The sequence below is a fragment of the Phoxinus phoxinus genome (genome assembly GCF_949152265.1).
Source record: "Phoxinus phoxinus genome assembly, chromosome: 12".
NCBI classification, from domain to species: domain Eukaryota; kingdom Metazoa; phylum Chordata; class Actinopteri; order Cypriniformes; family Leuciscidae; genus Phoxinus; species Phoxinus phoxinus.
Genome location: NC_136887.1, coordinates 5,948,450 through 5,964,842, shown reverse-complemented (window position 1 = coordinate 5,964,842; position 16,393 = coordinate 5,948,450). Strand labels below are relative to the sequence as shown.

The window sequence follows — 16,393 nt, the reverse complement described above, 5'->3', positions numbered from 1 at the left end:
TAATCAAAAGTTGTATTTTAGAAATGATTAATTTTGTTGAATAATTTTTGTTTTGACTGTATATATATATATATATATATTAGGGCTGTCAAAAGATTAATCGCGATTAATCACATCCAAAATAAAAGTTTGTGTTTGCATAATATATGTGTGTGTACTGTGTATAATTATTATGTATAAATACACACACATTCATGTATATATTTAAGAAACATTTGCATTTATATACAGTATATACATTTATATAATTTATATTATATATACATATTTTATATATAAATATAACCAATTTTTCTTAAATATATACATGATTGTGTGTTTTTATATATATAAATAATTATACACACTACACACACATATATTATGTAAACACAAACTTTTATTTTGGATGTGATTAATCGCGATTAATCTTTTGACAGCCCTAATATATATATATATATAATGACTAATTTCAACATTAGTTTTAACCCTTCGTGTTCTTGACAGGAGTGTTAAGCTTATTGGTTGTTACGACTGGTCGATTTCAGAATCCTATTTACATTATTTTCAAGAATGATCAAGAATTGGTTGTTGAAAATATGAAGAGGTACAAACTCAGAAAGGTCTTTATCTCTTCCATGACTCATGGTTTCTGAAGTGTTATTCAGTATAGAGATGATGTTCAGAGAGACGGCACTGCTCTCTACTGGCCAGACATCAGCCGTGCAAATATCATCTGAAGAAAACCATTACATAAAAGCTATTTTTGCAACTCCAGAGCCTGGGACTAGCAACACTGATTTAAAACCACAGATGAGACCAAAGACGTGCTAGAAAATAAGTGCTACAACTGTGTGAAACACGACATAATAGCGTCCATTAAAAATCTGAAGTATTCATGCATATTTCATTCCATGCGTAGAACTGACTTCTCAGATGTTAGCAGTATATCCAGTTGGTTTGTGTATTTATTAACCAAATTTAGTGTATACACAATATTCAAGTGCAAGAAGAATCATTGCTTTTTAAAAAAAATTTATTTACATATAATTACTTTTCAAACACACCCCTAATCTGCTATTGGTTGCCTCAACTGGAAGCCCCGCCCCCAAACTACCACCATTGGTCAAATCAGCTGAAGACGACAGTCATGCTTCGGTTATCTTTAACTTCAGCAGTCTCATAAAACCAGGCGTCCACATTCGGATCATTTATCACACAGGAAATGGAAGGTCAAGTTGAGCAGATTGCATTGTGGGATATAGTTCAACACAGAGGGCTCTGTTGGATACTGAACTTTTTTTGGGAGCTGTACCATCATGTGCACAACATTCATAATACAGAAATGGTAGTATAGCAATATGAATACTGAAAAGTATTCTGGTGCAATATTTCAAACTTAACCCAAAAATAATAACTAGTTGGCGCTAGGAATGTTCAGCGATTAATCGCATTCAAAATACAAGTTTGTTTACATAATATGTGTGTGTGTACTGTGTATAACTTCACACACATATGCATGAATATATTTAAGAGATATTTGCATGTATATATATTTATATACAATTTATATCATATATAAATATTTTATGTATAAATAACCAATTTTTCTTAAATATATAAATGCATGTGTGTGTATATTTATATATACAAAATAATTATACACAGTACACACACATATATTATGTAAACAAACTTATTTTGGATGCGATTAATTGCTGAACATACCTACCTGGCGCAGCTCATATTATTGTATTATTTCACTTTAGAGACGAACCGAGTGACTCGAAGCACAATGAGGAAAGTGTCAGCATAGACGTACAACTGGAAGAGTAACCAATCAAAAGAAATACAACGCAACGAGCAATCAAGGCACTTTTAATGTCAGAAATCATCACCTGAGCAAACACTCTCCGCATTAAGACACTCATTCCCCTGAGGTTTCCTCGTCTCACACTCCTCTACCCCAGAAGCCTCTGAATCACTGGGACTCGACTTTGGACACTTGATATGCACATTTATGAGGTAGAATTGAAAACACCTTGCTTGCCTTTGTGCGTCTTCCAAATCTACGCATTTTGACCCAACCAAATTCAATATAAAACTGTACATTTGATTAGCAATAAAACCTCTTTCGCAAGCGAGTTTAACCTCGGCATTCACACACACACACAAACACGTAACCCACACCCCGCTACCCGAGACTAGACCAATCAGGGAGAGACGTCCAATGAAGTGAACAAACTTTCATTAAAAACTTTAAAATGTAATCCTTAATGTGTATAAAAAAAAAGCAAGAAGGCACATACAGAGTCAAGCAGAACTTTACCGAATCAATCACTCATCTTAAACATTAAGGCACTTTGCGCATTAATATTTCCACCGCTCCTCCACCGGTCCTCATTCAGCCAAACAGGAAGCTGCACAAACACAAAAGGCATTTCTGTTAGAAAGGAAATTATGTCGAATACATTTCTTATTATAAACACGAAAGTTCAAAAGTTTGGGGTCGGTAAGGTTTCTGAAAAATGTTTTTTGTTCACCATGGCTGTGCTTATTGGTTCAAAAATAGTAAAAAGTAAAAAAGTAATATTTAATTATTATTTAGTTTAATATTGAACTACTGTCATTTATTCCTGTGATGGCAAAGCTGAATTTTCAGATTTTGTGGAAAACAGCGATAGATTTTTTTTTCCAGCATTTTTTGATGAATAGAAAGTTAAAAAGAACATTTATTTAAAATATTTAATAGTTATTTAATAGTTAAACATTAGAATAGTCTTTGCTCTCATTTTACAGTGGTACTTCACTGCTGGCAAACGGGCATTCAATAACACATGGCTGCTTATACAGTAGGTGATATATTTTTTTTTATTAACTTATTTTTTTATTTGGTGCTACCTGACTAGAGAAAACAGAAAAAAAGGCTGTTGTCTTCCCTTTTGTCAAATAGTTAGGAAAACATGGTTACACTTTACTTTAAGGTGTCATTGTTACAGTGTAACTATACAAGTACTGAGTAATATTGATTAACTACATGTACTTAATATATAGGGTTAGGTTGCGTGGAATTAAGCATCATTTACTGCTATTACTATGGTAAGTACATGTACCATGTGTAACAAGGACACTGTAAAAAAAAGTGTTATTGAAAACTTCAGCACCCATAATGCACTGGGGGCATGTTGCCATCTAAGGCCACTCCCACCAGTCCGCTCTGGAGTCAAGCCCTGTGTCCCAATGCACATACTATCCATCCTGTACGTGCGATTACCATTTATTTCACAGCACAGTATGTTGAAAAGAGTATGCCACAAGTCCCCGGATGGTCTACTATTTCCTGTAGATTTTCGAAGTGTGGATCCGTGCTCACTATAACGTCTAATATTGCCCACAATCCATTGCACTTGGAGGAGGATTTGGTTCAGAACTACAAAAACTAATAAAAAGTAGTAATAAACGACAAACATGGCGGATGTGCGCGACCAGCGGTTGAATAGAGGGGTTTAGATAAAGGTTTGAGTGACTAATAATCAACATTTAACCTGATAATTTTTTATTTATTTAATGTTATCCACATTATATTTAATTTGCGACAGCATTGTGAACTTTTCTGAAGATACGTTTGGTGATTAACTTTTAAATGCATCATTATCCAAACAGATGAGGAGAGTTTCTGCATGACAGACCCACGACTGGCAGATCAAAACGCTACTTTTCTCTACAATACAGTTGTAAAATAAATGATATGAAATGTGGAGGAGTTTAACTGTGACGAGATGATTGACAGGGCAGGTAATGGTGACAGGATGCACGTTTGCCACTAAGCTTGTCCACTCTTCACTCAAAAGTATGTTTTTCCCCCACAAAGTGGGTTACCCACACAAAGAGTACATACTTTTAGGGAGTGTTATAAGTAGGCGAATTGGGACGCAGCAAATGACCGCCTTGCTTTAGTAGGAAATACTTCTTAGCAAACTTTACTTTTAGACAATGATCTCGACTTGTTTTGTTCCCAGTGCAAGAATTCAAAGAGTAAACGTTTAGCGGAAGTGAGTTAGATTCGGTTTCCAGTGAAGGACCCAGCACGTTGTAGGCAGTGGCTAAAGACGGCAAAGAATTGTAAATACGGAGAGAACGCAGCGACAGACTGGATTCTGGATTCAAACTGGATGAGCAAAAACAAACAGAGGGGAAAAAACATTGTCAAATCCACTGAAGCAAAAAGCTGTAGCTTACCGGTGAGAAAGCGGTTATCATAGTGATAACAATTTACAATAACTGTTCTGTTAATAACCCTCTTCCGATCCGACGGTCTGTGGGCGGGGATACAAAAATGCGGAAGTACAATCTGTAGTTTTCACGATTCTGCACCATTTCTGGGTCATGAATGAAATGTAAGTGAACTAGAGACATTGATCACGTGACACTCATCAGATCGTGAAGGTCGAGATGCTCGTAGGAACATCTCGAGTCATGATGAAAACACGATCATCAGGTTTAGTGCATCCAGCAGCGGAGCAAATACTAAGACACTAACAAACTCATGTACATTTCTCAATTAAAGGGATACTTATTTAGCGTCATCATCGGAGGCTTTTTTGGCCAGAGGCTAGAGACTACAGCCAATAGTAGGAGCTAGTGCCCCAATAGTTAGTGTTCAACCCGCCCATAGGGGCGTCTTTTAGTAGCCTAGTTGTATCATCTGCCCTCTGTAACCGGTAGGCGTGGCTTGGGAGTGGCCTCGTTGGGCAGCGAAGCAAGTGCATTCTGGGAGATGTTGTCTTTCATCCACATGAGACAAAAATACATTTTCTGGCTTTTCTCAGTCTAGAAGGCAGCAACTTCTAAAATAATTTCACATTTCTACAACATAAATGACCCAATTTAAATACACATTCATCTTTTCAGCAGTGAAATATCCCTTCAAACATTTTACTCAAATTATTAAATTATAAACAACAACCAGAAGCATTTTAATTAGTGCTCCCAGACTCTCTTTGCATTGCTATTTCAATCGGATTATTGGACTAACGATGGACTAACGGTCTGACCTGTAGGGATATCCGTGATATTTGGCCCTGAAGACGGACAGTAGCCAACTGAAGAACAGCACCACCAGCCCGATACCTGCCATACACATGACTGGAGAGAAACATGACACACATTAAAGCGGTTCTCACTGTAGTAGTCTATGCAGAACTGGTAGATTGACAGCATACTTTTCCTCTTCCCGACGTCCAGGTCAGAGGTCGCCGCCTCATGAAGCAGAACCATCCCTAGAGTCACCGCAGCATCTGGATCAGGGTTCAGGAACACGTTCATGACGCCGGAGAGATTGACATGAGAGATGATGTGTGCGAATAAAGCCACATACACATCTGTGCGTAGAGCTACACTACTGTTCAAACGCTTGGGGTCGGTAAGATTGGTTATTATACTTTTATTCAGCAAGGATATATTAAATCAAGGACATTTTTATGCTACAAAAGATTTCTATTTCAAATAAATGCTTTTTTATACTTTCCATTTATCAAAGAATCCTGAAAAAGTATCGTTTCCACAAAAATATGAAACAGCACAACTGTTTTTTAACATTGATAATAGTCATAAATGTTTCTTGATCATGAAATCATATTAGAATGATTTCTGAAGGATCATGTGACACTGAAGACTGGAGTAATGATGCTGAAAATTCAGCTTTGATCACAGGAATGAATTACACTTTACTATATATTCACATAGAAAACCGATATTGTAAATTATAATGTTTCACAATATTACTGTTTTTACTTTTGATCACATGAATGCAGCCTTGGCGAGCATTAAATCTCAACGTTAAACATTAAAAACTGAACGGACGGGTATGAGCACCAATGAGATTTCAGTGTGGGCGGAGCTTCACGGCACAATGCAACAAAAGAAAACTAGTGGCCAACAAATTGTTTGCTGCTTGCCATGTAGTAGACAGAGACCGAGCGTATTTAGGCCACGCCCACACCGGACAATCCAACTGTCTCCATTGACTTTGCGAGAGAGGCTCCTCCTTGATATTTCTTGCTTCTAACTAAAGACAGAAAAATGCCTAAAAGCTGCTGTGTGACGAGGTGTACAGCAAACAAGCGAAGAAACCCAGAAATAAGTTTTTATAAGCTGTCGACCCCAAAAAATGGGTGTTTAAGGACTTAAAAGTGGATCAGGCAGTTGAGACAGAGCGTAACGTGTCTCATTACTCTGAGAACTAACGTACGCCGCTGGAGGAGAACGTCATCGGCAACACAGGATCGCTTATCTTACAGAAATATAATATATAAAACTGATATTTGGAAATTTGACTCACCAGTGACCAAATGTTTAACTTACTGCACACGCAACTGTGTTTTTAGTGCATACTGAGTGTCAGGATCCCACTATTTAACCATTTGTTCCTGCCTGTGTCCACTTTTAAGTCCTTAAACACTCGTTTTTTGGGGTCGACAGCTTATACAAACTTATTTCTGGGTTTCTTCGCTTGTTTGCTGTACACCTCGTCACACAGCAGCTTTTAGCCATTTTTCTGTTTTTAGTTAGAAGCAAGAAATGACAAGGAGGCAGCCTCTCGCAATGCAAAGTCAATGGAGACGGTTGGATTGTCCCCTCCCCGGTGTGGGCGTGGCCTAAATACGCTCTGTCTCTATTGGGCCAGATTTACTAAACAGGGCAAATTAGAGCGAGAGGGCAATCCTATAAAAGCACCGATGGGAAAGTTCTGCTCGTGATCTACTGACGACACACACATTAAAGAACACAGACGCAGCCGGATCATTTCCATAATGTCTGGATTAAGACATGCTTATTTTGGACTGTATATAATGGTGCAAACACCAGTAAATTGATGAGTGCAAACATTAGTAAATGATTCATTTAAATTCTCTCCTCCCATAAATGTGAAAGGGAAACTCCTACAAATGCATATGCAATAAGATCAGCCGGAAAAATACCCCGTCCACACGTTCAGTGTTAATTTTACACTGCGTGTCTTTAGTGCCGTTTACACCTGGCCACTTCATGCGTGTTCTGTGATCGGATAGCTATCCGATCGTGAAAAGACCACGAGTAAATGCCCTCCGAAACGCATTCGAGACGGATTTGAATATGATCGCTCAAACCGCGTCAGGAGGTCTGGGCCGCTTTCCAGACCAAACTGGACAAGTGTAAATGCATCTGGTTGTTGAAACCACATATCTACATTGTACTCCTCCCAAAATTGATAAAAAATAAACGTGTGAGGGCGTGTTATAGGCTAGCCTATGTCATGTTATAGTCAGATATGACGACGCTACTGTATCACCGCAGATGAGCTTCTATTCATCAAGCCAACGTGCAAACTATCGCAAATCAAAGAGAAAGTAAGTCACGGACGCTTAACACATAATCATCTTCATTAAAAGTAAAGAAACTAAATGATCTGACCAGGGCTGTTGCCGCTCTCTCCTACTGCGGTCTTTGATTTTGACATTTTAGCTGATGATCAATAAAACGCAGCTCATAAATTTGATTTCTGTGAAATCTCATTTTTGCTTTCGGTGACGTGCACTCCATTAACTCTGCATATAGACCTTATGTAGCCCCGCCCCCTTTTCAGCACTGCGCTCATTGTCTTTTGTCTTCCGGTCTGTATTTTCACAGCGATCTTACGCATTTATGAATGAACGGCTCGTTTTAAAATCTTCCTAGTCTACTGACATTTTTTAAGACATCTGCTTTAAACATTACAATCCTTATGATAACTTTCGTTACCTTTCCATTAAGTAAATCCACTTCAAAAGCGAATTACTCATGGACAGCAATGCCATAGAAATATACAGAGCGACCGCAAAAACGGAAGTTCAAAGACAATATTCTAAAGATGGCTGTTTCTCTGGCGCATAAGGTCTAAGCGCAGGAATTGAAGATCGGATTTATATCCGTTTTGCAAAAAAACTAAACACATTTATGTGACCAGGTGTAAACAGCTCCTTTAGTAAACCCTGACAGTAGATTTGAAATGGCAAAAGAGGGTTTGCGCTGGCGCAGTGTGACTGATCCGAGCGCAGTGGCTGTGAAGGATACTGAAGAGGAGAACGATGTGAGTCTCTGCCACAAACTGAGCCTGACTGCTGCCGTGGATGTAACTCTGAAAGCAAACAGAGACATATTACTGTGGATTATCAGTTGATATAGTAACCTGTAGATGATAGTTTGTGACCTGAGGGGGCGGTGATGTTATCAATCATAACTGTGGATGTTTACTGACAAGCACCAAAAACAAGCCTTTCTGACTGAGGGTGGAAAATGAGGGCGTTTTTTGTGCAAAAACTTTATTAATATCATAGGTGACCCTCAAGCAACATTAAGAAGGTTTGTGGCTTTTAGTCTATGGATGTGAGCTTTATGCAAGATGACAAAATAAACTTTCATCAAATGTTCACATTTCAAGAGCGACAGTCTTTCTCTTCCAGGAATCTGGAGCAAAAATACTGAGGACTCAACTTTTGTTCAATCAAACGCTCTCTAGAATGATTTAAAACAGGTGACAAACTTTCAATATGACACGCATCAACACGGCAAAGAAAACTGGGATTGTCGAGCCATGTCTTTAAAATATAAAACCAAACGTGAGGTAAGGAGTGTAACCAACCACTTGGCCAGTGTTCGGGTTCTTGTGAGCGTATGGAGGTCCTCGGATGTGGTTCCACATTTGACCCGATGTCATGATCAAAACAAAACACTGGAGAGAGAGAGAGAGAGAGAGGGAGAGAGAGAGAGAGAGAGGGAGAGAGAGGGAGAGAGAGGGAGAGAGAGAGAGAGAGAGAGAGAGAGAAAGAAAGAGAGAGAGTGAGTGAGTGAGAGAGAGAGAGAAAGAAAGTGAGTGAGTGAGAGAGAGAGAGAAAGAGAGAGAGTGAGTGAGTGAGTGAGAGAGAGAAAGAGAGATTCATGTTAACTGGATTTTTACTTTTTTTTTTTTTTACAACAATACAATAGAAGACAAAATAAAAAAAGACTACAAAAAAAACAAGAGAAAAAAAAAAGTGGGGAGAAGAAAATGCTGCCAATCACTCAATGTAATCTATGGAAGCTTGTTTCCGCCACATAATAAAACATTTTTTAAAATAACTGCGACTTTTTCGTCTCACAATTGCAAGTTTACATCTCGCAATTCTGACTTTATTTCTCAGAAATGAAATAAAGTCGCAATTGACCGTTCGCAAAGATCCACCCCCCTTAGTTACTGTCGCTATGTCCGACAAGCGGCGCCGCTCTCACAACGCTCAAAACACATCGCCGCTCAAAACACATCGCCGCTCAAAACACATCGCGGAGCAGAGAGGACACTGACAACACGCTGACAGACCAGGATACTTTTGATATTAATCAAAGTCCCACCTTTCAAATTTGATAATTTTTTTTAAAGAAATGTAAACAATAAATAGTGTTTTGTGGCTGTTTAATGTGTGTGTCAAATCGCTGTGTCGCCTCAGTTAAAGCCGCTCGTGAACCGATCATCTCTTCCTTCTAGTTCATTTATAGCATCAAATAAACATGAATGAACATCAGGAGGAATGTTGTTTTAACCGCGGAAAGGCGTCAGTACACTCCGCTTCTCAAGCTCAAATCCTCCCATGTTAATCTACTAACTCTCCTGACTGCTTTGTCGGACAAAATGGCGGATGGCGAAGTGTGATTGGTCAGATCACCTGTCAATCAAGCTCCCTGCGAAGGGTCAATTGCGTGTTATAAAGTCAGAATTGTGAGATATAAAGTCAAGTCAACAAAAGAAGAAGGTTGAAGTGTATTATAATGAATGATTATGGCTTACAGCTTATGAAAACCCCAAATTCAAAATTAGAATATTGTGAAAAGTTTTGATAAGCTGTAAGCCATAATCAACACAATTATAACTAATAAAGGCTTGAAATATCTCACTTTGCATGTAATGAGTCTATATAATATATTAGTTTCACCTTTTAAGTTGAATTACTGAAATAAATGAACTTTTGCACCATATTAACATTTTTCGAGTTTCACCTGTAAGTTAGTTAATTAATTTTTTTTTTTTTTTGGCCAGGTGCATCCTGAACTTTCGGTCTCGGCTGAGGATTTTCGTTTGGCTGCATCCCTGTAATGAAACATAAAGGTCAAGGTCGCACCAGTGCAGAGAAAGCCCAGACGTTCTTGTTGAACAGGAACTCCAGGTTGTTTCTGCGCAAGTACGCCAGACTGCCGATGAACGCCAGCAGCAAACCCAGCATCAGCGGCCCGGCGTAACTCGGAGGCCGGATCACCCGGATCTGGAAGACACACAACAGCCCGTTAAACACTGACTCCTGAAGATGTGTGTGTGTGTGTGTGTGCGGGAGTCTTACGTGGACGTCGGTGCGGTCCGCCACCCATCGGGCCAGTTGCTCCGCGGCGAAGCCTCGCACCTGCAGCTCGTACGTGTCCGCGCGCTTCGGCTTGCCTTTGGCCGGGAAGTTGATGAATGTGGGAGCCGAGTTCATGTTGAGCTGAAGACGACACAAACAGAATGAAGTAAGAATGACGTTGAATTTTCGGTAACACTTTATTTTACAGTGTCCTTGTTACATATGTTACATGTAGAAATAAGAGTAAATTATGCATAATTACATGCAACTAACCCTCAACCAAACCCCAATCCTAATCCTAACCCTAGAGTAAGCACATGTTGTTAATTATTATTACTCCGTACTTAAATATATAATTACTAGGGATGCACCGAATGTTTGGCAACCGAAATTATTCTGCCGAAAATGTAAAAAAAAAGCACTTTCGGTGTTCGGCCGAATAAGTGAAAAGACCGAATAAATTTTAACGAACAATGACGTTTCTGATGACGCGATCATGGCAACCAGCATAGAGTGAGAGGCAGCGGCGCGCAGATCACGCTTCATGAATCCAGCAAACATGCCGTCAGTGTGGAAGCGCTTTAAAGTGTCCGAGAACGACGAAAGAAAGTAAGCGCAGAGATCAAGTCAGAGACGCGCGTGTTTAACGAGAATCTTCAAAAAGAGTATCAAGTTACGGTACAAATTATGTTAATTCAACAAGTGCACATACCTGTATTTACTTCCTGTTTTCGGTCGAAGTCCACAGTAGTCGACTGAGTCTGTCGAGTTCAGGCGCGTGATCATAGGTAACTAAGATGATTTTTTTTTTTTACAAATATCCATCAGAGCTGATATTCTCAAAACACCACACAACACCGTCTTCGGCTGACAGCTGACAGTCTGAGTCTCCACTGTTGCTTAGTTACCTATGATCACGCGCGTGAACTCGACAGTCGACTACTGTGGACTTCGACCGAAAACAGGAAGTAAATACAGGTCTGTGCGCTTATTGAATTAACATCCTTTTTATTCATATCTTTCACATCTACTGCAGTCAGATTCACTCGTGTTCACTCTGAAGGAATCACTCAACATGGCTGGGCACTTGTAATGACACATCAAGGATGATAAGAGAAATAAAAGCAGGTTTAAAATTAGACCCCATTCAAGTCAACAGGGTGCCAATTTCAAAAAGAGGATAACACGGTGTAGGCAACACCGATTTTTGTCGTTGTTCTCTGTATTGACAGCACTCCAAATTTACAAAAAATTGAGCTCAATGTTAAAATTGACCGGAGTTCTCCTTTAAAATGACAGCAGCCTAACACCTGTCAAACCAAACATGCCGTCAGTGTGGAAGCGCTTTAAAGTGTCCGAGAAAAACTGAAGAAAGTAAGCGCGGAGATCAATCTCTGCGTTTAACGAGAATCTTCAAAAAGAGTATCAAGTTACAAATTATGCGCAGTAAGTTGTAAAAAAATAACTCTAATGTTGTATCGGGCTGAATGACGCGCACCAGAAGCGCTCTCTCAGACAGCACACGATCCCGAATTCACTTCTCTCTGTGCCTGAATGGTGAATACTGACACACAGCTGTCAGTCAAACAACAGTCCCGTCATGTGGAGTATCTCACGTAAATACAGTCGGTTGTGGCTTAACCGCTCGGTGGATGTTAATCAAATAACAAAAGATGCACTTTTTTTTTGTAGGCATACAAACGTCACATTCTTTCAGCAGTTATAGGCCTAATATAAGCTCAAAGATAGAAATAAAAATATTAGTTTAACAACTTATTTATTTTAAGTGCTTATATTGTGCTTTGTTGGTAATGTGCATTGTTAAATAAATATTTTTAAATGGTCAATGTTAAATAAATATTATTAAATTGTAGTTTTGTAATTGATTTTTTGTTTGAAAAGCAAGACAAAATAGTAAAAAGCACATTTTGACTACTTAATTTATGCAATGGTGGAAAAATTGTTAAAATAAATGGGAAAAAATGCGAAACAACGTTTTCGGTATTCGGCCAAGTTTTTCATTTCGGTGCCTCCCTAATATTTACACTGTAACAATGACACCTTAAAATAAAGTGTAACTGAATTTTCATACTTATTACCCCATTTGTTTTCTTATTACTGGTATTAGTGATGTAATATCTTGCTTTCCCTCTAAAACAACTTTACTTTTACATCGACATCATCACCTCATCCTTGCGACTAATTTTAAAGTTAACCAACAGGCGTATTATAGCTATAGTCATCACATCTAGGTCTGACTCTATTAGTGTGTGTATATATGCACATCCAATCAATTTCCAATATATAAAGTCCTGCCAGAGACTTTGTTTATTTCACTTGGAAATATATCACATGTGTGACCCTGGATCACAAAACCAGTCACATGACGCACGGGTGTATCTGTGGCAATAGCCAACAATACATTGTATGGGTCAAAATTATAGATTTTTCTTTTATGCCAAAAATCATTAGGATATTAAGTAAAGATCATGTTCCATGAAGATATTTAGTAAATTTCCTACCGTAAATATATAAAACATGTATTTTTGTGAGTGAATGCAGCACAATCGTGAACATAAATGCACAACTTTAAAGGAGATTTTCTCAATGTTTCGATTCTTTTGCTCCCTCAGATTCCAGATTTTCATAGTTCTCGACCAAATATATACATCAATGGAAAGCTTATTTATGTATAAATCTCAATTAAAAAAATTGACCCATGTGACTGGTTTTGTGGTCCAGGGTCACATATTGAAAGTGACACTTTATGTAACCCTTTAGAAGAGTAAGGTATGAGGTGGAGTACAAAGGTAAAAATTAATTCAGGATGGTTACCATCTGGAAAACATCTGAGCCTTCATCAAAATCCACCATTGCAAAGAAAATCCGGTTAGTAAATGCACTCGAATAACGCCAAGAGTTCGCCAGGATCTGGTACTCTTCATCGGCCTGTCTGAAAACAACAAAACAAAACACACAAAACATTACTTTTCCATAGAGAAATGTCAAGTGTGTTTAATGCAATTAATCTAATGCACAGGTTTTAATGTGTAGCATGTCATGAAACACCATGTCATGAATATCGAAAAGTGTGAATATGGTGCAAAAGTATTTCAGTAATTCAACTTAAAAGGAAACTAATATATTATATAGACTCATTACAAAAGTGAGATATTTCAAGCCTTTATTTGTTATAATTTTGATTATGGCTTACAAAATTTTCAAAATTAGAATATTGTGAAAATGTTTTCATAAGCTGTAAGCCATAATCATCAAAATTATAACAAATAAAGGCTTGAAATATCTCACTTTGCATGTAATGAGTCTATATAATATATTAGTTTCACCTTTTAAGTTGAATTACTGAAATAAATGCACTTTTGCACCATATTCAAATTTTTCGAGTTTCACCTGTAGATTTATCGGCTTATATATATATCGGTTATCGGCTTTCAAATATGAAGAATTATTGACAACCGCCCCAACATCAAGCGTGACCTTTCCAAAGTGATAAAGTAATGGAGAGCTAGTGTAAGACCAGCATTTGTGGTTAAAAAGTATATAAAAATACTTTTTTATTTTTATAAAATGGCGGATGGTTTGTCCTCGGCTTTTATTCCTCGGCTGGGATCGTGAGAGACTTTGAAGCTGCACTGAGACTCACATCTGGACCTTCGACCCGTTGGACCGCATTGAAGAAGTCACTGTATGGAGAAACATCCTGGAGCGTTTTCCTCAAAAACCTTCATTTGTTTTCAACATGAATATCTTGGATGACATGAGGGTGAGGTAATTATCAGGAAATTTTAATTCTGAAGTGAACGACTCCTTTAAAGTCCGTGTGAACCGGAAGTTGCAGACGACGTTACTCCAGTGTTGTGAAGTATTTCCCAGTGGATATTGAAGAGAGGGTTTTACTTCAGCGCTCCTCCTCTCCATCTCCGCTCATATCAGACTAGCGGTTTGAGGGAGCGGTGAAGCGTTTTCAACCCAAGCCGTCAAACCAACGTCATCAGAAAAGGAACGCCATTCCAGACCGGAAGTAACTTTTCAGATTTTGATTAAAGATTACCACGGCAAACTATTGTTTTCTGTGTATTAACTTGCACGGATTAATTGTTCACCACAAGTAAATAATAACAGAGTAAATAGGGTCAATTTTGATTTCATGTCGACTTTAAGTTTAGGTTCTTTGTCTAATACCTAGTACGTACACACACACACACACACTTACTTGCAGACGGCACACTGTCTCTGAGCCTGCAGCGCCGTGAACATGATGACGACGGAGTAGTTGCGTGGAGGAGCTCGGATCAGCCTCCTGAACTTCTCTCCGTTCAGTCGGATCACAGCGCGCTTACTGGTCCACTCCATCATCTGACTGACCTTCTCTGACAGCAGGGTCTGCAGACAGACACACACACACACACACACACACACACACACACACACACACACACACACACACACACACACACACAGGTTCAGTCCTCACCGAGTAACTCATGTTCTTTGAAGACTTCTGATGCAAAAGCCTCTAAGGCCGTCAAAAAGTTTTTATTTAATATTGACATTTTTATCTTTCTACCCAAGTACCGGCATTTCTGAATGGGCTGAGTGTGGATTTTGTGAGTTTGAAGAGAAAGTATTTGATTTGTGGAGAGCATTCACTCATTATTATTATCTCATTTTTGACAGAGGTGGCTTTTAGAGGCTTTTGCATCGGGGGTCTTCATTTTATTTATTTATATATGTATATCAGCCACTCATTCATTCACAGGAGGACACACTCAGCACAGGTTCAGTGTCCTAACAATACATGAACAACACGAGCAGAAGTGTAATGCAGTCAGGTCAGCTCATTGGCTGCAGGGACACCAGGAAGCTAAGCTTAGTTTGCATACAGGCCAAGTGTGTCATACATTGAATTAAACCGAGAGCAATAATTAATTCGAGGTGATTTACCGATGGATCACGGTGTTCTCACAACAGTACACACTGACGTGCCATTTAATGTGCTTTTGAGACAGAGCTAATCTGTCAAGAGCCTTTGAAAAACATGTCAGCTCAGTGCATTAGGGGTTAAAAACCACTTAATAACAAGCCATTGGAATCCACTGACCTCCTTCTTTTTCTGCCCATCTGATGGCGTGCCGCGTAAACAAACAGCGAGGAAAACAACTATCAAAAGTTTATAAAACATTTCTGAAGCTGCCACTGCGGCCACGACCGTTCTGCGGGAAGCAACTCCTGTCCGCTTCCTATTGGCTGAGCTCAGCGGAAGAGGAAGCGTTTCAAAATAAAAGTCTCAAGCGACAAAACTAAAGCGCGAAAATGCGGCAGTATTTTCAAAATAAAAGCCTCAAGCTGCCGGTGACTATTAATAAAAGAAAAAAAGAAAGAAAAAAAAGCTGATCGTTCACAGGGTAAAGGTGGTTTATTATAGTAAAAGTAAGATCATAAAGTCGAAGTCAACAAAGGAATACTGGAGTGATTGCTGATAAAGAACATGTATGTTAGTCCAGAAATATACAACAGAAAATAAATAAATATGTTGAAGCAAATAAAGAAATGAGGGGAGTGTTTCCCCCTATGAATCTACACCTGATCAAGTTATTCCAGCCCCAGATACAATTATTATGTAGGCCTATGATCTCTAAATGATCACTCGTAGTTTTGTTGCAAGAATGCAGATTTCTTATGGCGTAACGTTATATATATATTTGCAAGTTAAGTAAATTCAAATGATTAATTTTTGTACTTTCTGTTGGTGGCAAGGTGTGTAAAAATGCAGTTTTAGCTATTTCCTCCTTGATGCCCAGGAAGATATTTCTAATATTTTATTATGCGGAATAATTTACACACAAATAAAGCTTGCATATACAACTGTCTGTACAATAAAAATACAAAATTATAAAAAGCAACAAAGCCGTCCAGGAGAAAGAAGAAGCTATGATCAGGGATGTCTCTAATACATTTATTATCTCATCATTTCTCAACATGTTTATTCTTAACATTGCTATTGTTGG

The 16,393-nt window shown here is 38.5% G+C and overlaps 1 protein-coding gene across 1 annotated transcript; it reads right to left on the bottom strand.

Moving 5' to 3' along the window:
- Window positions 1–1,014: 1,014 nt before the first annotated feature.
- On the bottom strand, window positions 1,015–15,694 carry magt1 (magnesium transporter 1). The gene is made up of 10 exons (XM_079630224.1): window positions 15,487–15,694; window positions 14,599–14,768; window positions 13,200–13,317; window positions 10,365–10,505; window positions 10,149–10,289; window positions 8,639–8,728; window positions 8,071–8,134; window positions 5,202–5,276; window positions 5,034–5,124; window positions 1,015–2,399 (listed from the first exon to the last, which is right to left on the bottom strand). Exons 1-10 carry the CDS (start codon window positions 15,565–15,567, stop codon window positions 2,384–2,386), a joined length of 987 nt encoding a protein of 328 aa, XP_079486350.1. The 5' UTR covers window positions 15,568–15,694; the 3' UTR covers window positions 1,015–2,383.
- Window positions 15,695–16,393: the final 699 nt, after the last annotated feature.

Coding starts and splice junctions, on each gene's coding strand:
- magt1 (XM_079630224.1), bottom strand. CDS start 15,567: ATGTTTTATAAACTTTTGATAGTTGTTTTCCTCGCTGTTTGTTTACGC. Junction 10,506..13,199: donor GCTCAGATGTTTTCCAGATG/GTAACCATCCTG, acceptor TGTCGTCTTCAG/CTCAACATGAACTCGGCTCC. Junction 8,135..8,638: donor ACCCGAACACTGGCCAAGTG/GTTGGTTACACT, acceptor GTTTGCTTTCAG/AGTTACATCCACGGCAGCAG.